The sequence below is a fragment of the Labeo rohita genome, chromosome 17, assembly GCF_022985175.1.
Source record: "Labeo rohita strain BAU-BD-2019 chromosome 17, IGBB_LRoh.1.0, whole genome shotgun sequence".
Taxonomy (NCBI): domain Eukaryota; kingdom Metazoa; phylum Chordata; class Actinopteri; order Cypriniformes; family Cyprinidae; genus Labeo; species Labeo rohita.
The window spans coordinates 14539723-14561287 of record NC_066885.1 but is presented as its reverse complement, the minus strand read 5'-3'; the positions used below and the strand labels follow the sequence as shown (position 1 = coordinate 14561287).

The 21565-nt window shown below is 35.5% G+C and overlaps 2 protein-coding genes across 4 annotated transcripts in view; both read right to left on the bottom strand.

The window, feature by feature from the left end:
* rasgrp3 (RAS guanyl releasing protein 3 (calcium and DAG-regulated)) overlaps window positions 1-10153 on the bottom strand; it is a 44682-nt gene extending 34529 nt beyond the window's left edge. For 2 of the 3 annotated variants that reach the window (XM_051132672.1, XM_051132670.1), the window contains exon 1: window positions 9878-10054. The gene's annotated coding sequence lies outside the window, so the exon portion shown is untranslated. The other variant, XM_051132671.1, reaches the window with a different exon arrangement.
* A 2916-nt stretch (window positions 10154-13069) lies between these two features.
* Window positions 13070-21565, bottom strand: part of ltbp1 (latent transforming growth factor beta binding protein 1) — a 96901-nt gene continuing 88405 nt past the window's right edge. The window contains 5 exon segments of the mRNA XM_051133550.1: window positions 13070-13637; window positions 16518-16667; window positions 16763-16933; window positions 18126-18293; window positions 19037-19174. Coding sequence (XP_050989507.1) covers window positions 13465-13637; window positions 16518-16667; window positions 16763-16933; window positions 18126-18293; window positions 19037-19174 — 800 coding nt within the window. The 3' untranslated portion in view covers window positions 13070-13464.

Below are 21565 nucleotides of genomic sequence, written 5' to 3'. Positions count from 1 at the left end.
TTCTACACTATTTTTCTAGTGTAACAGTGATCATGCTCCAGTGCTAAAAGTAGATTGTTACTGGAAAATCTAGACATTTATTGTTACATCTCTGCATTTGGAAGATGTTTTTACCCAAAGTGACATTGCATTCAAAGGTATAATTAATCTGAAGGCAAATATAACAACGACATTGGTGTTGCTAGGCCAGTGCTGTACTTCAGGAACGCTACAACTACAATATTTTGAAACTTTCACACTACTGAAAAAGGTAGTATCATTGCTGCTTTCAGGCAGGTACTCTCCAACACTGAAGGGAACAGCATCCGTGCGAGTGAAAAAGGAACAACACTAACAACCTTTTGACAACTTCGGGTTCAGTTTCTTTCTGAAACAGAGCTGCTAACATCCTGCCACACACTGCAAAGGGACTGAGCAGGAACTAGAGTCTGTGTGAAATTGCCATATAGAAAAGGGTAAAACAAAGAAATTATCCAGAGCAACAAAAGATGTGTATAATTCATAAAGCAGTGGCTGTCGCTTGGTCCTCACACTGAGCTGAAACTTCCCCAACACTATGCATTTTTAAAGAGCCATGCTGATGCTAACCCACTTAAAAGTTACATCTTAACTCGACTGGTCTGTTGTTCATTTTGACATTTAGAACAAGAGTAGGCGATGATTTGACCTGATGAGAAACTGGACCAGCTTAGATATTTCATGACACATTTGAAAAGTGCAAATATTATAACTCAGTCTAAAAGCCTGGGATGCATCTGGCCTGAGAGCAACAGCTTCACCTCACGATCAGAAATCTGGATGAAAGAGAGAATTCCATTACTGAATATATAGCTTTTGGCTATTGAGGCACATGACAGATGGGCTACTGAATACAGAATTACAGTTCGATTGAAAGGAACTATGAAACCAAAAATGAAAACTGTAGCATCTACTCACTGAAAATCTTAATGAAGATGAAAAAATTATGGCAAACACTACATGTGTACATATACGTACATATACTACCGTTCAAAAGTCTGGGTTTTTAATGTTTTTTTTTTTTAAAGAAGTCTCTCATGCTTATCAAAGTTGCATTTATTTGATCAAAAAAACAGAAAAACAGTAATACTGTGTAATATTTCACAGTATTACTGTTTCTCTGTATTTTTGATCAAATAAATACAACTTTGATAAGCATGAGAGACTTCTTTAAAAAAAAACATTAAAAATGTTTAAAAATTGCAATTTAAAATAACAGTTTTCTATGTAAATATGTTTTAAAATGTAAATCATTTCTGTGATGCAAAGCTGAATTTTCAGCATCATTACTCCATTCTTCAGTGTCACATGAGTCTTCAGAAATCATTCTAATATGCTGATTTACTATCAGTTTTGAAAACAGTTGTGCTGCTTAATATATTTTTGAAACCTGTGATACTTTTTTCAGGATTCTTTGATGAATAAAAAGTTCAAATGAACAGCATTTATTCAAGATAGTTTTTTTTCTAACAATATGAGTCTATTTATAGTCTATTTATCTAATTTACTATTACTTTTTATCAATTTAACACATCCTTGCTGAATAAAAGAATTAATTTTTTTTTTTTTTTTTTTTTTAAAAAAGGGTCCCACTTTATATTAAGTGGTCTTAACTACTATGTACTTGCATTGAAATTAATAATTTGATACAATGCACTTATTGTGTATATACATGTATTTACATTGTACTTAGATGTAAAAAATGCCTGCATGTAATTACATCTGTAATTAATTTCTGTAATTACATTTATAATTACACTGTTGACCCATCCCTTACACCTTAACCTACCCTTAAACCTACCCACACCATCAAACCTCTCCCTAACCTTACCCATATCCCACCTCAATAGCAGCAAAAGTGTTTTGCAATACAATATGACCCATTAAGTACATTGTACTTGTTTTTTGATGTAAGTACATAGTAGTTAAGGCCACTTAATATAAAGAATATAAAATAAAAAAAAGATATAAAAGATTTTTTTAGTGTATATTGTTAAAAAAGATTTCTATTTTAAATAAATGCTGTTCTAACATTTTATTAATCAAAGAATCCTGAAAAAAGTATAACAGTATCACACCACTACTGTTTTCAACACTGATAATAAATAAGCATTTTAGAATGATTTTTAAAGGATTGTGACAATGAAGACTGGAGTAATGATGCTGAAAATTCAGCTTTGCATCACAGAATAAATTACATTTAACAGTAAATTAAAATAGAAAACCATTATTATACCATTTCACAATATTACTGCTTTTTCTGTACTTTTAATCAAATAAACGCGTCCATGATGTGCAGAAAAGACAACTTTAAAAAACATTAAATATTTCACTGATCAAAAACTTTTGAACGGCAGTGTATACAGACGAAAAAATCCAATAAGTTATAATATCATGCTTTTTTTATTTAAAAATTGTTGACAATTAACATTTTTAACATTATATATGCAGAGAGAAAGGCGAAGTGAACGGTTTCTGTAATAATGAGACAGTGAATATCATGAGTTGGATCTCTGGACCCCAACATTGTGAAATTCAGCAAGAAGACCTGCGAACACCATGTGGCACCAGTGAATGTGAGAAATATTCATTCTCGTTCTCTCTCTCTCTCTCTCTCTCCCACAGTTCACTGATGCAGATGAAGGGATTGTTTGTCTAAAAGGCGAATGGACTTCCTTCTATTCTGGCCTTTTTCCTGTCTGTGTAACAGGCGTCCCTGTGCCAGGCTAAAAATACTCCAAAACACACCGTAAACTGAAGCCCGGCACACAGGAACCACGTCACAATACGCTCACGGGAGGGGTGGCGGTGACCACCAATCTGTCCTTTTGTGTGTGCAAAAGGGGGTGTGAGGGAAAGAAAAAGATCATGAGCGAAAGACAATAGTCAGGAGTGTTATCATTACTGTCTTTTTCTTTCTCCTCACCACCGTGGGTTAAATAAAGGCAGGTTGTTTTTTTCCAGTCAGTGGCTTTTGAACAGGATGTCATAGACACACTGTGGATCTGCGTCACGTGGTTTCCGCCTCCCCCAAAATAATCAAGCCAGAGTAACTATAGCTTCAATAAACAGCATGACCTTGATCTGCTCTCAAATGAGAGCGACAAAACAATTGCAAATACATCAAACTCTCAGCCCGAACAACAGCAAGGGACATTAACATTATGTTCAAACAATGGACAACCCCAGTTCTCAACTCTCTCTTTTGTTTCAGAGGCCCTCTATTCAAATGAGCGCCAGATATATTTAATATGACGACCACGTACAGAAGTTCAGAGCCTATTTTTCCAGCTTCCATTCTTTGAGGGGACGAGCCCCTCTGGTTACCATAGTGAGGAGAATTTATTCAGGACTTCCCACCCAGCAGGGTGTCATTCAATTGTCGATATTTACGGGCAGGAATTACTCACAGTTAGGATCACCCACCCTCAAGCCCCCAAAGAATGCCCTGCGAAAGCTTGCATCTTCCTATCTATCTGCTTGGCCTGTTTTAGTGGGTCTGGGTGAGGTGCGAGCTCTTCGATCAGAATGTGGTTTGTCTACGCAAGAGTACAGGGGTAAAGACAGGTTTCAGAACGGAAGAGCTTTGCACAAGTAATGGCTTGGTAACATTAAACATGCAACAGCTGAATTTAACTCCAATTTCAGGTGAGCCACTGAATGATCAAACCTCAGGACTGAAATACAGTGAGATGTATTTATAATTCTCACTCGTTCAGGACTGTTTTGGGTCATTTATATCGATTAATCCATCAACATATGCAAATAAATATTTAAATAACACATTATTATTATTATTATTATTTTATAAAATCAATTAATTGGAGCCGCTTTTAATTATTAAAATTTAATGGAACCATTAAAACGGAATCCAGAAAAGTAATGGAAAACACAGAATTTGGTAAAAATAAAACTGTAGAACTCAATTAATTAGACAGGCTTTTAGATTAATCCAAGTGAATTTAAACCAGAGTATAGAAAAAATGAATTTGGAAATAAAACAGATTTCATAGGGCCCTATAATTATAATAATTGTTTTGTGGTAATAAAAATAGATGTAAGTGAACAGTAGCCTATAAAATTACTCTAGAATACATATATAATAGCAGTGAGGCAATTATAATTAGTTTAAATAAAGTACCAAAAGCAAGATATCATATGGTTTTATTGAACAAAACTGTTAAAATACATAAAGTATTAGAAACAATAGAGCTAATGTACATTAACATACGGGGTGCCAACAGCCTGACAATTTTTACACTTTACTGTGTGATCTAATCCTGGTTTAATATTGATTAAACATCATTTAATTCAAATGTCCACTTAATCTTTAATATGTGGCCATTTCTTTACGAAAGAAATACTATAGCCACTGTAATTTAATGAATATGTGAACACCAAAACGTGTAAACTGATGGTGTGAATTTTTATTTTGAAATCTTGACAAACAGTTAGCATTTTGAGATATTGATGTATTTTCCGGAGTTTGCATAGGTTTATAAATGATTTACTTTACAAATCTGATGAAATGGCGCACGTTGCGTTCCCAGATGAACGTTATAATAAACCCAAACTCACAGCGACATGCAGAGATGGAGTTTGAAACGCTCCACACCAGTGTTGCCAAGTCCGCGGTTTTCCCGTAGAATTGGGCTACTTTTGTACTGTGGCCGCGGGTTGTTTTTGATGTCCGCGGGTTAAAGCGACCCCAACAATGTCATATTTAGCTCCTGAAATACGAATTTACCAGGGGTACCCAGACAAAAAACGTGTATTTTATCCCCCAGAACGCGATTTTTAATGGGGGATTCCCTCGAAATGCCATTAGGCTAGTTTTGAGTAGCAATTGGGTGGGTTTTGTTTTGAAAATCTGGCAACCCTGGTCCACACGTATAAATGATAACAGTTTGTGTAACAGCGTTTACTGTGTAAACCGTATGTAAATAAAGCACATAAATCAAACCTGCATGGCATATATTTAACTGAATAGCGTTTGTGAATTCACAAATATGCTTAATTCTGATTTTAACTGGGTTTTATATATAATACAGCCTTGGAAAACAGTCCAATAATGCGTTTCATGGATTCTCGTCCGTTAAACGCGCCACTTCTAGCATTTTGCCGGTTAATCGGCGCGGGCAAAATGAAATCGAGGATTTTTAAAAATGGAATAGTCGACTAGAATGGACAAATCGCGACAGCCCTTGAAGAGACATGTCACATTACTATAAGTTTACAAAAGATCTTAACAATGTTGCAAACTGCACTCAGATTTTCTCAGAAACTCACAGGTTTCTCATCAGATTCTTTGAAATGAATGTTATCAAAGCCCAAATCACGTTTCTCATCAGATTCTTTGAAATGAATGTTATCAAAGCCCCAAGATTTGGGCTTAAGATTTATCATAAACGGTATCTTAGTAGAAACATTTGAGACAAAAGTGATATTTATGAATCATATTTTACTTAATAACTTGATTAAGTGTCTTATTACTGCTGCTATGAAAAAGCTACCTGGTAGTGTACTTGTAGGTGGACTTGGTGCTATTTTGTTAGTAATCAGGTTAGTATCTCTGACCATTTATAAACTAACTGTATTATAAAATTTTGGCACAACACAACTTTAATTTCACATTATAATACGTGGACACTTTAGTGAATCATCATTAAATGACGAAGTAGGCCATAGCAACATTAAAAGACCCTTGTCCTTCCTCTTTCTCTTTTTTTCTTTAAACGCGCCTGTGTGTGTGTGTGTGACACTAGCAGCTGTTTTTCTGTCCTCCTTCCTGTTCATTCAAAAGGGATGCAGACCATCTTGTTTCGTCTCATCGAGTCTAAAAAAGAACCAGCTAAACACAAACAATGAGCACATATCCTGCTCCGCCAACACAGTTTGTTTCACACTCTCACAGTGTTTGTTTTAAACAGCGACGTGAACATTAGCATCAGGCTATTGTTAGTGATGTGTGCTGTGTCAGTACACAAGAACAAAACCTCTTCATAATGTACTGACATTCCATCAGCCTTCTGAAAAAGCTGTTTCAAAGTAAATGTATACATGCATCTTTCACTGATTGTTATGTGGCTGAGGTTTGTGTCACATGAAAAGCTGTGGAAGACTTGAGGTCGTATCTTTGATGAAACCATGACTCCCTTGTCTAAGAATCCCATTTACCAAACATTTACTTGGATTTCGCAGAAACATTCTTAGAAATTCCTTGAAACGTCCAACTGAAATGTTGAACTCCTCGGAGCCAGATTGTTTTGTTTTGTAATCATGACTAACAAATTTATCCAGGGCTTCACACTTATAAAACGTATGCATGTAACGTTTCTCGAATGCTATGAAGGCCTTGGGTAATATTACACAATGTAAAGACTTGATTTTTTTTTTCGCAGATGTAGATTGTGTTTAGGGTGTGTGACATTTTGTGGCTCTCATGAAAGCTGTAGCTAATGTGTGACTGAGAGAATTCATGCATGCTGTTTGAATATGAGGAAATGTTACAGGTGTACTTTACATAAATACATCACTGCACTGTACTTGTACAGAATGACACAAGCAGTAATTTTTGACTGAATCAATAACAGAGGACAGGTCACAGGAGCTACTGAAAGACTGATCCAGGATCAGAGATCAAATATTTCTGATATGAGGTCAGCAGGACAGGAAAGACTTCTGATGGGAGTTAAGTGCTTTTTTACTGTAATTCACTGCCATCTGGTTCACTTGTAGAAAGTGTGTGAATTTCTGTACCTGATTTATAGTAAGAAAGAGGAAGACTAAAGTGGAAGATTGAGGAAATTAAAATTGACACTATTTCCTCATATTGTAAACAATCATTGGTGCATGTCGTTCCAAAGAAAAAATTGTTTGTCCTCACCATCTTTATTCAAAATTAATTATTTATTAATAACTTCCTTTTTTAATGAAAATTACTTTCCTTTTCCTGCTGACATCACATAGGTTGTGTGGCTATTGGACCATTTTAACCAACAGCCAAATTGCAATTTAAGCACCATCTTAGGCTGAATATGGTTTGGCTTCATTTCACTTTCACCTATCATATACGTTCCTTATGGACAAAATCAAGTCATTACATTTTTTTCTAGTGGAAAAAAAGAAATACGACAAATTACTGAAATAAAACGGATTGCAAATGGCTTTAAAGGTATAGTTAACTCAAAAATGGAACAGATTTTGATCAATTTAGCATTACATCACTTGCTCACCAATGGATCCTCTGCAGTGAATGGGTGCCGTCAAAATGAGAGTCTCCTAGTCGAATCCTAGTCATTAAAGTACTGTAAAGTGGAAAGCTGCGTGTTTGCTGATAAAATACAAGGTCTCTAACCAAAATATTGCTTTCTCCTGTGAAAACTGTCTGAATCAGGTGAGAAATATTCACAGGTTAAGCACCATTTAAAAGCGTTGGTGGATTTTGACATGAGATACAACAGAGAATGGACTCTTTCACTGGAGAATGAGTTATTACGGATTATAAGCAACAGTTTACAGTTAAAAAGACCTTAATGATAGCTTTCTTTCTTACAAACTTCACAAAACATTAATTAATGAACTGGAGTCCTATGGTTTACTTCTGGATTATTGGTTTGTTTTTATCACCTTTTTGGAGTCTCGTTCTGACGGCACCCATTTACTGGATCTTTGGTGAGCAATTGATGCAGTGCTAAATTTCTTAATAATTCACTTTTAAAAATGCATGTATTGACTATATCAGCGAAGAAAAACATGGGCCGGTTACAGAGTCACTCCGATATGAACAGAAGATAGACATGCAAGCACATACGCAGCAGGGCGCAAAAACACATTGACACGCTCTATAAATAGTCTGCCATTTTACTGGCTCACAACTGTACTGCAAATAACACTGATAAGAGAAAGATGGTTTTGAAATAGAAACAGTAGGTAAAAAGACACTATGAAAAAAAAAATCTAATGAGACAGCATATGAGGAAGAGTATGTAACAGAGTGAGGCAGTGAGGAAAAACCATCTATGTTACAAACACCTGCCTACACATGCTGTTATAGACTCTGTGTAACTGTAGAAAAGACAGCTCTGTGAATGAGTGTTCAGCCAATACATGAGCGCTAGGGTGTTAACAGAGCTTAAATATTACTATCCGCTGATCTGACTCACAGATTATAAGCCCACAGAGTAAAGAGATGGAAAAAAAGAACAGAGAGGGTTGTTATTTACACCTTGATTACCAAGTTTTAATAGAAAGTTACTAAACATAGGTGACCCTGGACCACAAAACCAGCCATAACGGTCAATTTTTTAAATTAAGATTTATACACCAATAAATAAATACGCTTCCCACTGATGTATGGTTTGTTAGGATAGGACAATATTTGGTCGAGATACAACTATTTGAAAATCTGATATCTGAGTGTGTGAAAAAATCTAAATATTGAGAAGATCGCCTTAAGCTGTCCAAATGAAGTTCTTAGCAAAGCATATTACTAATCAAATAATAAGTTTTGATATAATTACGGTAGCATATTTACAAAATAATGATTTTTTTACATAAATGAAAACGATCATTTTGACCCATACAATGTATTGTTGGCTATTGCTACGAATGTACCTGTGCTTACATATGTTAATCATGATCCAAAAAGTACATTATTTCCCACTGTATACGTTAAAAATAAGGATTTACTCATCAATTAGTCCTTTGAGTCCCTGAATGTCAGAACTTCTGCTAAAAATGTTGTTCCCAAAAACAAAATGTTGCTTATTTGTCAAATAATAGCCTTTCGATTAAAGAGAGAAGCTATTGTACAACAGTGATTCAACATCCTGTCGCTCAAATTTGGGTGTTCACAAGTAAATATATGACTAATTACTGCACAGGAATACATACAACAGCTATTTAGAGATGTTAGACTTGTGGCCAACTCTAAATAGGATCCTAACAAGCCACAGGTCAACGCTGCGCTATACATGACCTCTTCTCAGCTTTATGGAAAACTTGATGAAACGATGATGCACAACTGTGATTTTTCCATTAATGCGTTAATGTGAAACACGGACATGGTTAATAACACCAGCGAAAGTGAGCTACTGAGATAAACTGAAAGAGACACAGAATGAGTTGGAAAGAAAGAGTCAGTGTGTCCATGTGTACGAGTGGGATTTAGAGAACGTAGATGTCCTTGGGCCACGATCGTCCCTGTGACTTACGAACAGAAGTTGAAACTACAACAACATTCGCAACATCTGAGCAGACTGCACTGTGAACCAACTAAAATTATGCATTATGTCACTCTAGTGCTTTGCAGGAAATTGTGTATGAGATACATATATATATATGTTGCTAAGTACACACAATTTTAGTATGCATGCACAAAATCACACCTGCATACAATATACACACTCTCTCACTCTCTGCACAACAGCACAACATGATGGTCAGACTGACCTAATATCTAACCGACCAAGAGTCCTGTGATCATCAGGACCGACAAATAGATACCAATGTTTCCCTCACTGGCTCTGATTATCACACAGACACACTGTAAGACGTCACAGCACAACAGACGACAAAACATGATACACCACCAGAAAAGTTTGTGACCTTGGAATTCCGCTGTCAAATCTCTCTGGCTGCAACATGTTTGCGTTGAGAGTGTAAAGTGGCCTTCTGTGCTCTTCAGATGATCACAGTAACACCATCTGACATTCTGATTGTGCATAGCGCATGAACTGTACGATCAAACCAATGTCCAACACGTCACCGTTTATCATTAGTTTGTGTATAACCACTAAACCACTGGCTTTAAAAAGGAGTGAGCATTTGTTATGCGATTAAATGAAAGAGATCTTACCTGCTTGTGCAGATCACTGGAGCTCTTTTGACTCAGCAACGGTGTGAATCATGCAGCGTATCTCTCTGCAAGTTCATGCTTCCCTTAACAAGAAAGAAACTACTGCATGTCAGATGCACCCAGATCAAAGCGCACACAATCAACAACAGTGTGGTGTGCAAGAGCCAAGCATGTGATACTGACCCCACACAGATGCATGCTGCCTCTCTCCTCCCTTTGCTTTCTCTGGCCCTCCCCCTTCACTTCCACTCCTCTTTCACTCAGTCCCACCCCTCACTTCCCTTCACTCTGTCTCTTTTTGCTCCATCAATCAATCATTTTGTACCTTTCTTCCCCCTCCACCTCTTTCTCTTGCTCTTTCTCTCTCTCTCTCTCTCCCACACACACGCACGCACACACAGTTCCAGTACATAAATTTAACAATAACAAGCAGAAAGTAAAGGCATTCTTGCTGGATTGTCAATGAGCTTGTCTTGGCAAATAATTATTAGCGAAAAATACTGTACAGTGAGGGTAATGAATTATGACAGCATGGTGGTTTGACAAATATAATATATGTGACCCTGGACCACAAAACCAGTCATAAGTAGCACAGGTATATTTGTAGTAATAGCCAAAAATATGTTGTATAGGTCTAAATTATCTTTTTTTATCTTTTACGCCAAAAATCATTAGGATATTAAGTAAAGATAGTGTTCTATAAAGATATTTAGTTAATTTCTTAGCGTAAATAAATTAAAACATAATCTTTGATAATTGCTAATAACTTCATTTGGACAACTTTAAAGGCAATTTTCTTAATATTTGGATTTTTTTGCACCCTCAAAAAATGTTTAAATAGCTGTGTCTCAGCCAAATATTGTCCTATCCTAACAATACACCAATGTATAAATCTCAATTTCAAAAAATGTACCCTTATGACTGTGGTCCAGGGTCACATATACTATATAAATACTATACTCATTTACCATGGTATTATGCGCAAATTGAATAAATGAATAAATCTCAGCTCGCCTGTTTTGTTATATGATTTTCAGTTGCTCTTTCAGGTCAGTTCAGTGCCTGGGTTTTGTGTGCTTTGAGAGAATATTTACAAACTGATTAAAGAAATGCAAATAAAGCACACAAATCTCATACTAAAATATTCTTTAGATCAGTGGAAATTAAATATTGATTTCATGACCAATTACAGTGTACAAAACAATCAACATAAGAGACCAATATTACAGTAATATAAAAGTTAAATTATAAAGGAAGGAAAAGGAAAGGATGTGACATGTGGCCAAGTATGGTGACCCATACTCAGAATTTGTGCTCTGCATTTAACCCATCCAAGTGAACACACACAGCAGTGAGAAGTGATCAAACACACACACACCCAGAGCAGTGGGTAGCCATATTGCTATCACTGTGGTGCCCAGGGAGCAGTTGGGGGATAGACTTTGTGGGCCTCGGTGCCTTGCTCAAAGGACTCACCTCAGTCGTAGTATTGAGGGTGGAGAAAGCACTGGTTATTCACTCCCACCACCTTCAATCCCTGCCAGACCTGGGACTCGAACCCACAACCTTTTTGGTTACAAGCCCAACTCCCTAACCATTAGGCCACAGCTACCCCGATGAAACATTTATGAAACGTTTTTGTTGGTAAACTACTTTATATCTTTTTGCAGATTAATATGAAGTGACAGCTATAAGAAAGCCATTCATAAGTTAACTTTCCCGAAAACTGTAAACATTTCTCCGCTTCTGTGAAAGTTTCGCTGCCTGTTTTGAGCGACCTCCTATCATAAACATTTACTTGATCAATGGCGTGGGTTGTGGGCGTGGTTATCGGTTTGTTCGACCAATGGCTGACGGGGTGTACTTGTGGAAATTATATTTATATATTTTCAGTTCCGTTTCTGTGACCATAACAGCGCTGAAATCAAATAATACAGCTTATAAGTAGCCTGAAGTAATTTTTACTACAATCCGCGTTGTGATACGAAAGAAATTAAATAAATACTATAGTCCGCGGTGTGATAAGGGAGATATTACAGTAACGGTCGGTTTCACTTACCCGGATGAGCGGTCGAATACGAAGACAGATCAATTAGACCTCTGTCTGGCGCAATTTACCAACATTGATGCAATATTCCGAAGAGCTGTACAATAGTAAGTCATTACAGCCCTTTTGAGGTCAAAGCCATTTCGTTTGTGCCATTGGTTTCTCATTGAAAAACAATTGATGTGAATCATAAATCACCTGATTCTCACACAAGATCATTTCTCAAGATAAACAGGTGAGACAAAGGACATGATTTCTATGGAACTATTGTGGGAACAGAACAATTTACTGTAAATCTATTTTTTGTTATTTCTATTGTATTTGTTATTTCAAACTATTTTTTTCTACTATTTAAGGTGATGTAATGTTATTCTGTGGCATGTCAGATTCCATCAATTGTATTAAACACTGTTTATTCTTTTCTTTCCCATTTTTGTTCACGACCTAGTCGGGAAGCACCGATATTTAAATGTAGACAACACAGCAAAGATAAATGTGTATAAACATCACCATCTCTGATTTATTTCAAGACTTTTAATACATTATATGGATATTCAGAAGATATTTATTCATGTACAAATTACAAATACATAGTTTTTAATCAACTCTTCAGTTTAAATGTACAAAAAAAAATTCAGAAAGAGAGTGAAAAAAAATCCCACGGCTGTTTAATAGCAGCTTTGCAACCTGGCAAGACATTTCGCCAACTCTATGAAATGCAGTAAAAGATTTTTGTTAAAAAAATATCTGAAAAAAATACATAAAGGCACTTCATTTTATTATTTTCTTTTCAAAGAAACAATAATTTCTAGAAGAAAGGTGAGGTTAAAGGTCATGCCTGCTCCACAGGGCAGACATGCGCAGTGGACTAATGTCCCAGACACAGAGAATTAGCTGGTGTCTGTCATTAATACAAAGCAGCTCATATAAAAAGCTTATTTTAAAGACTTGACACTGAAAACATTTTTGTGCTGTGTATCTTGCCTATGAATCTAGGTATTGAAGGTTTGTGTGTTTGTGGTGCGGTCTGCCTCACTACGACCTTAAGAAAAATGTGAAATATGGATAGAAAAGAAAGGGACAGATAAAGAAAAATCAGCCAATAAATGAATTCAAAACAGAAAGAAAAAAGTTAAAGGACACTGAAAAAAAAAAAAAAGAAATTAAAGGAGAGAGTCTGGCTTTTGCATTAGTAAAATATCCACACGCTCGGTGTCTTTGACTGGGTTAAAATAAAGCAGTCCCCCAGCTTAAGGTCATAGGGTTTGTCAATTTGCTGAAATATCACCTCTGCTATGTTCACACCTAAAAAGTCTGTCTACTTCCTAATACAGTAAAAATAATAAACTTACATAGACCAATAAAACAAATATTTTATACAGTTCTCTCATAGACACCATAAGATAGCACATTAAACTCTTCATCTCAAGTAGGATTTTTTTTTCTAGGTTTGATTTTGGGTGTTTGTTTTATACAGTGCAGAGTATATGGGCCTTGATTAAATAAGAGTGTTTTTAGTATATCTCGCGCCCCCTGCTGGTCACTCCGTGCTCGTGCTGGTTGCATTCTGTCTTTGGGGCACACAGTAGTTGTGCTGGGCGGAGTGGACAAATCCTGGCAGACACACACACTTATATGAGCCTTGCGTGTTGATGCACTTGCCGTTCTTGCAAAGAGACATCTTTGTGTTCAGCTCTGAGCATTCATTGATATCTGGAACACAAAACAAACAGAAAGAAGATAGTTTAGTTGCTTTTGTCTTGTTTGGGATACAGCTTCACCTCTAACAATTTGGATAATGATTCTTTTAGTAGACAGGGTAATAAATATATGTTAAAAAAAGAAATGCAATTTGCAAACATTTAATGACTTTTTAGACATAAGTGCAATCCAGTAATTGGAATTAAACAACAGCAATAAACACAAAAACGTGGTCACGTATTTCTTTCGTTTTTATAAAATACTACTGACAAACTCTTTAACTACAGGTTATAGTCCACAATTGAAATAATAGCTGAATTTATGAAAATGATCCCGTTCAAAAGTTTACATACACTTGATTTTTAATACTGTGTTGTTACCTAAATGTTCCACAGCTGTGTTTTTTTGTTTAGTGATAAATTTTCATAAGTCCATTGCTTGTCCTAAACAGTTAAACTGCCCACTGTTCTTTAGAAAAATGCTTCAGGTCCCACAAATTCTTTGGTTTTTCAGCATTTTTGTGTATTTGAACCCTTTCCATCAATGACTGTATGATTTCGAGATCTATCTTTTCACACTGAGGACAACTGAGGGACTACTCATGCAACTATTACAGAAGGTTCAAATGCTCACTGATGCTTCAGAAGGAAACAATGCATTAAGCGGTGAAAACTTTTTGAATTTTAAGATCAGAGTAAATTTAAGTTATTTTGTCTTCTGGGAAACATGTAAGTATCTTCTGTAGCTTCTGAAGGGCAGTACTAATAATAAAAAAAAAAAAAAAAAGATATTTAGGTGAAATAAGAAAAATGTACACATCTTCATTCTGTGCAAAAGTTTACACCCCTGGTTCTTAATGCATTGTTTTTAATGCTGGTCAAATGATTCATCGCAATTAATCACATCTTATATATATATATATATATATTTACATAATATATGTGCATATATTGTGTACATTTATTACGTATATATAAATACGCACACAAACAGTATATACTGCAAATATTTACATGTATTTTGTATATATTTATGTTCATATAAATTCATATAAATATTTTTAATATATAAACATATTTTTTTCTTAAATATATACATGCATGTGTGTATTTATATATACATAATAAATATACACAGTACGCGTATATTATGTCAACAAAAATTTTTATTTTGGATGGTAATAATCGCGATTAATCGTTTGACAGGACTAATCATTTTTCCTTCTGAAGCACCAGTGAGCATTTGAACCTTCTGTAGTAGTTGCATATGAGTCCCTCAGTTGTCCTCAGTGAGAAAAGATGAATCTCAAATCATACAGTCATTGTTGGTGAGGGTTCAAATACACAAAAATGCTGAAAAACCAATTAATTTGTTGGACCTGAAAGATTTTTCTGAAGAACAGCAGACAGTTTAACTGTTCAGGACAAACAAGGGACTCCTGAACAACTATCACTAAACAAAAAAAACACAGCTGTGGATCATTCAGGTAAAAACACAGTATTAAGAATCAAGCGTATGTAAACTTTTGAACTGGGTCTATCATTTCTCTCTTGTGGACTATATGTAAACTTCTTTTACGTAAAATATCTTATTAAGGTCAGTACTAAATAAAAAAATAACATGCATTTTCTATTATCCCTCTTATTTTGATAAAACATTTTGCAGAATTTGCAAGGTGTATGTAAACTTTTGACCTCAACTGTTATGTTTTTCGATTCACTACACTGGTTGTGCACTATGTTTCTGATTCATAAGAGTCATTCATATGGGAACCAGACTACTTTGGTTGCAGAGAGGTTGCATGTTTTGTATTCACTTTAAAGAACCGAGTCAATTCAGGAATCAAAATGCTCTGGTTGTGTGGTGTGTTTTTAATACACTAAACATAACTGACTCTTATGGTTTGGAAATTATACTACTCTGGTTGCACAGAATGTTTTTGCTTCACTAAAAAGAACCGTCCGAAAGAGTCGTTAGTTTAAGAATTGGACTACACTTGTTGCACAATATGTTTTTTAGTGGGTAAAAGTAACCAACTCATAGAGTCATTCATTTGGGAATGGGATTACACTAGCTTTGTTTTTCACACACACACAAACAAACCATGACAGATAGTAGTTTTTGGTTTGGGAAACTAGTTAGGCTGCACAGTATGTTTAGATTAACAAAATATATCTGACTCTGAATCATTTGTTTGTGAATTGGGTTTGTTTTTGATTCACTAAATAATCAGACTAAAAGAGTCATTTAGCTGTAGATTCTGTAACTGTTGCGGTGTCACTGAATAAGTACTGCAAGAAACTCTGTCAAAGTATTTTAGTATGGTATGTTAGAGGAAAAAATACATGTGCAAGAACCATTAACACAACTGAATGTCATTCTATTATTTAAAAAGAAAAATTGATACTGGTTCTGAATAAGAACCACTTCTCATTCCCAACTCTAATAGCCACTCTGTGCCTGGGCGTATATCATCTGCTCAGTCATGCCTCATTTCAGGAGATTAGTCATGATAATCACAATTCGTGACAATGTAAGAAAAACACACCCATTCGCTGGTAATGAGAATTTTAGAATTTTTTGAGATTTAAAGATTTTAAATCACTGCCGACCTTTAGAGGTTTTACACTTTAATAACACACACAAAAAATAAATCCAATCACATGTAAGTCTACATACTTTTTTTTTTTTTTATTATTCCTATTTTTGTTTTATTTATCTTTTTTGAAGCTCAGATACTTGTTGATTTATGGATGTTTGCACTGAGCGGCACCTAATTATTAATACATTTTTTTTTTAGAGAAACAAACTGAAATGTAAGCCTGAGCTAATCCCACCCACATACTAAAAAAACAGCCCGATCCCCTCATGTGACACTCTGTTGTTGCTCACCCACGCAGGCCATGCGGGACATGTCGAGTGTGTATCCATCGAAGCAGTCACATGTGTATCCTTCCTGCACCCGCACACACCGTCCATTCTCACACCCGTTCAACACTCCGCATTCCTCCGCTCGCAGTCCTTCAAATGCATCATATGGATCTGAGAGAGAGAGGATGTGAAAACATGAATATGAGTAAATAATGACAATGAATAATAATTTCGACTATTTTTTTAGGGTGTGTATTTGTACTCACTTCTTGGTTCTTCGTAATCTTCATAGAGGGGCAGTGTATCATCAGGGTTTAGAGGTCGAGAATCATATTCAGAGCCGTATTCAGCAACTGGGCCAGCGACCAAAGCATCCTGACCATACGGCCGACGGGGGCCACCAGATTGACGGATATTACACATAGTGGCATAGGCCTCTGGATGAGAATAAAAAAAGAAAGAGCTGTGTTTTGATTTTCTTTGTTTTTTTATATTTGCAGGTTCTTTGTGTCTCAGCGACTGTGCAAATATAGAATTACAGGGCAGCCAGATCTGTACGGTAGGTCTGCAATCATTTAAAAAAGAAGTATCACATACACTGCACAAAAGTTTGGGATCAGTAAGATTTCAGATGTTTTTTAAAGAAGTCTTTTCTGCTTGTAAAGGCTGCGTTTATTTGATTAAAACTACAGAAAAAACAGTAATATTGTGAAATATTTTTTTCAATTTAAAATAGTGGTTTTCTATTGTAATATACTTTAAAACAGAATTTATTGCTGTGATGCAGACCTGCATTTTCAGCATCACTTCACCAGTCCTCAGTGTGAAATGAACCTTCAGAAATCATTCTAATACGTTGATTTTTTATCAGTGCTGGAAACAATTGTGCCTTTTTTTTTTTTTTTTTTTTTTTTTTCAGGATTCCTTGATGAATGAAACGTTAAAAAGAACAGCATTTATTTAAAATGGAAATCTTTAATAACAATATACACTACCGTTTAAACACTGGGGTATGTACTTTTTTTTCTTTCTTTCTTTAAAAGAAATGAATACTTTTATTCAGCAAGAATGTGTTAAATTAAAAAAAAGTGATAGTAAAGACTTGAATTGTTAAAAAAGATTTATATTTTGAATAAATACTGTTCTTTTTAATGTTTTATTCATTAAAGAATCCTGGAAAAAAGTATCACAGGCTCCAAAAAATATTAAATCAGCTATTATAAATCATAATAAATGTATTAAATATAATAAATCAGCATATTACAATGATTTCTGAAGGATCATGTGACACTGAAGACTGGAGTAACGGCTGATAAAAATTTAGCTTTGCATCATAGAAATAAATTATATTTTAAAATTACAATAATATTTCATAATATTAATTTTTTCTGTATTTTTGATTAAATAAATGGAACTTTGACAAGCATAAGAGACTTCTTTCAAAAACATTAAAAATCTTACCGATCCCAAACTTTTGAACGACAAATTAACTTTGGGGATGAAACTCTATCCCTAATTATAAACTGTTTTCAATACCACATAGATTAACTTTCAAAACTGAGAGAAAGATTGTTTCAAAGCTGCTCTAGATTTTTCTCTGTGCTTTAATGTGTAGTTGTGTATTTATACCTGTATTTTTCTGGGGGCAGAGAGCACAATCCATGCCCCAGGCCTCTCCGTATAAACAGCAGCACTCTGTGAACGTGGTCTGTAGGCTGGCAATGGGCTTTGTGCAGGTCAGTCTTTCCGTTACTGTCTCCCAGCAAATACCTTGGTACACATCAGTTTCTCTTTGCCCTGTAAAAACACAAACACAGAAAATAGCATTTGAAGTGGTAATGAATAAGTGTCAACCAAATTAAATGTTAAGAAAAAAGGAAAACAAACTGCTTTACAGACATTTCCTTCAACATTAAAACACGAAACAATGCAAAGTATAATTCAAAATGCGTAAAACACCTGTGAAAAATCTATTTAAAAAATCATGCGTGGCAAGGCTTATTCTGACCACCCTCTAGATGGCAGTATGACACTGTTTGGAATTGTTTTGAGATCAAGACGAGCAATACAGGTCAGAGATGATCATGTAATGATATCAGAAACAACTGAGATAGATAATAGCACATTGAGGGGTGTAACATTTAAAATGTAAAATGTAGGGTTTTAGAGAATCAAGGGTTTATATTAAAGGATTTAGAGCTTTGATTCTCAATCCAGCTCCTTGAGGAACCCCAACAATGCAGATTTTAGGTGTCTCACTAATTTGACACGCTCTATTCAGGTCATAGAGAACTTGACTAATGATCTTATGAGATGAATAAGGAGAAGACATCCAAAATGTGGAGTGCTAAGGGATTCCAGGATTGGTTAACACAGATTTAGACAGTGGGATTTAGAGTTTAGGGTATGAGTTTTAAGTGTGATTGTAGTGGCTTTAAGGTGTGGGTTTTTGGACTGAAGGGCTTTAGAGAATAGGGATTTGACAGTGGCTTGTAGGGTTTTCAGGTGCATAATGCTTTACTATTGATGTAAGACTTTACCTGCTACAGCGGGCAAAATGCAGCGTGTGCTGTCAGGTGCAAGAACCATGGGCGGAGTGCAGAAACACTGATATGAACCATATGTGTTCATACATTTGCCATCTATACAGTTCGATTCATCTGCACATTCATCAGTGTCTGCAGAGTCCAGAGACAGAGAGAGAAACAGAACAAACAGACTCGATGAGCAAATTCAATATGTACAACAGAGATGCAAAAAGAACAGTTTCACCAGCATTCAGCATTTCAGCAATTTGCCATGTAACAAAATGCATTATTTCTACGATTATAATATTTATTAATATTTTGAATTCGATTGAATTTTTAGGTTTGCAGCTTTTATTTTAATTTTACTTTAAATTGTAGTAATTTTGTGCTAGTTATTATTTTTATTTATTTTATTTTTTTTTACATTTCTATGGAGATTTATTATTTATTTTTATTTCAGTTTAAGTACTTCAATTTATTTCAGTTAGTTGGTGATATTCTCATTTTCCTTTAGGTTTTTCATCGAATATAAATATTAGATGAAATTATGTTTTTTCAGCTTTACAGCAATTACCGAAAACGATTTTTAATTTTTAATTTTTTATTTTCATTTTATTTTTATTTAACAATAACAACACTGACATATTGACAAATTGCTCTAATCCAACCAAAGTGCATTTAAAGGGATAGTTACCCAAAAATGTCCTGGCTTTTCTAAGCTTCATAATGGCAGTGAATGGCTGCTTAGATTTTGAAGTCCAATAAAGTGCATCCATCCATCATAAAAAGTACTCCACACTGTTTCGGAGGGTTAATAAAGGGCCTCTGAAGTGAAAATATCCATATTTAAAACTGTACAAACCGCAATCTCTAGTTTCTTCTAACCATGATACACACGTTCACACGAGAGCTATGTTTTGGCGGATAATGTAGGATGTAAAACAAAACACCGGTCATGAATGAAAAGTATAAAACAAGGATTTGTAAAGATAAAGTTTCTTTATTTAGCTGTGTTGAGCACTTTTTATGTATATATATTGGACTTTAAAAAAATCAACAGCCATTCACTGCCATTATAAAGCTTGGAAAAGCCAGACATTTTTGTAATACAACTCCAATTGTGTTCCTCTGAAAGAGGAAAGTTATACACACCTAGGATGGGTTGAGGGTGAGTATATCAGAGGGTAGTTTTCATTTTTGGGTGTACTACCCTTTAAACACACTTAGTGTGTTTGTTTACATAAAACCGGATGAGCCCACGGTGTGTATGTAAAGTTTGCGGCCTAATTCAGAACATGCACCCACTGACCTGGTGTCAAAAAGACTGACACATATAGAAACGAAAGAGACATATTTGTATATGTGTGTGTGTTTGTGTGAAAAAGCATGGGTGTTCATATGTGTGTGTGTCAGTGTGGGTGTAGGAAATCAAATGATTGTGGCTGCACTGAATATGTGTGTTAAGGCAGTCAGGGGTGTGGCAGCTTTAAGGCAGTGCGGCCGGGCGAGACTCCATTGCCGTGGGTCTGTGGTTTGTGTGAGTGTGTGTATGTGTGTTTAGGCAGGCAGACAGCCTGCGGTGCACCATAGAGCTGCGGCCTGGATCGTAATGGCTGTGCCGCCCTGACCGGTCGCAAGATGTAGCCCTTTGACCCAAGCTTACAAACACATATAACTTGCTATCATGCTGCACGCATAATGTCGCCGCAAGCCACAAGCCGGCAGCTGCAGCAGGTTTAAAACTTAAATTTAAATCCAATTTAAATGTGTTGGCGTTACAGTGAGCCAAACTAGGCCAACACTTACACACGCTATCTACTCAGCATGTAAACTCGCACGCACCCACTCAAGAACACACACAAGTCTGTCATTCCGAACCGACAAAAGAACACAGTGACAATTCAAGGCCAAACATCACAAGCAATAAACGGCTAAAGCAGGATGTTATAAATAGCAAACCCTTCTAAGATTGCTTTCTAACCTTTCTAAGAATACTTAGACTAAAATAAAACACTTTCATGTCACTTTTTATGTTATGAAGCTACGAGAATACATTTTGTGCACAAAGAAAAGTAAAATAACAACTTGATGCAACAATTTCTTCTCTTCCGTGACAGTCTTTGCCACATGTTCACAAGAGTACCGCAAATTGTTGAATGAAGTTGTTATTTTTGTTTTATTTGCACACAAAAAGTATTCTCATAGCTTCCACTGATGTCACATGGACTATTTTAACAGTGTCCTTACTACCTTTCTGGGCTTAAATGTGTTAGTTTCATCTATACACGGTCAGAAAGCTATTGGATTTCATTAAAAATATCTTAAGTTGTGTTTCGGGGATGAACAAAGGTTTTAAGGGTTTGGGATGACATGAGGGTGAGTAATTAATGACAGAATTTTCATTTTTGGGTGAATTATCCAGTTAACAGTCAGCTTCGAAAGTTCTGTAGGTTGTTTGTTTGGTTTTGTTTGTTTGTTTCTTTGTGCTCTGCAGAAGACTTTGGAGCATCATGAGGTAATTACCATGAACTCTCCCTTTGA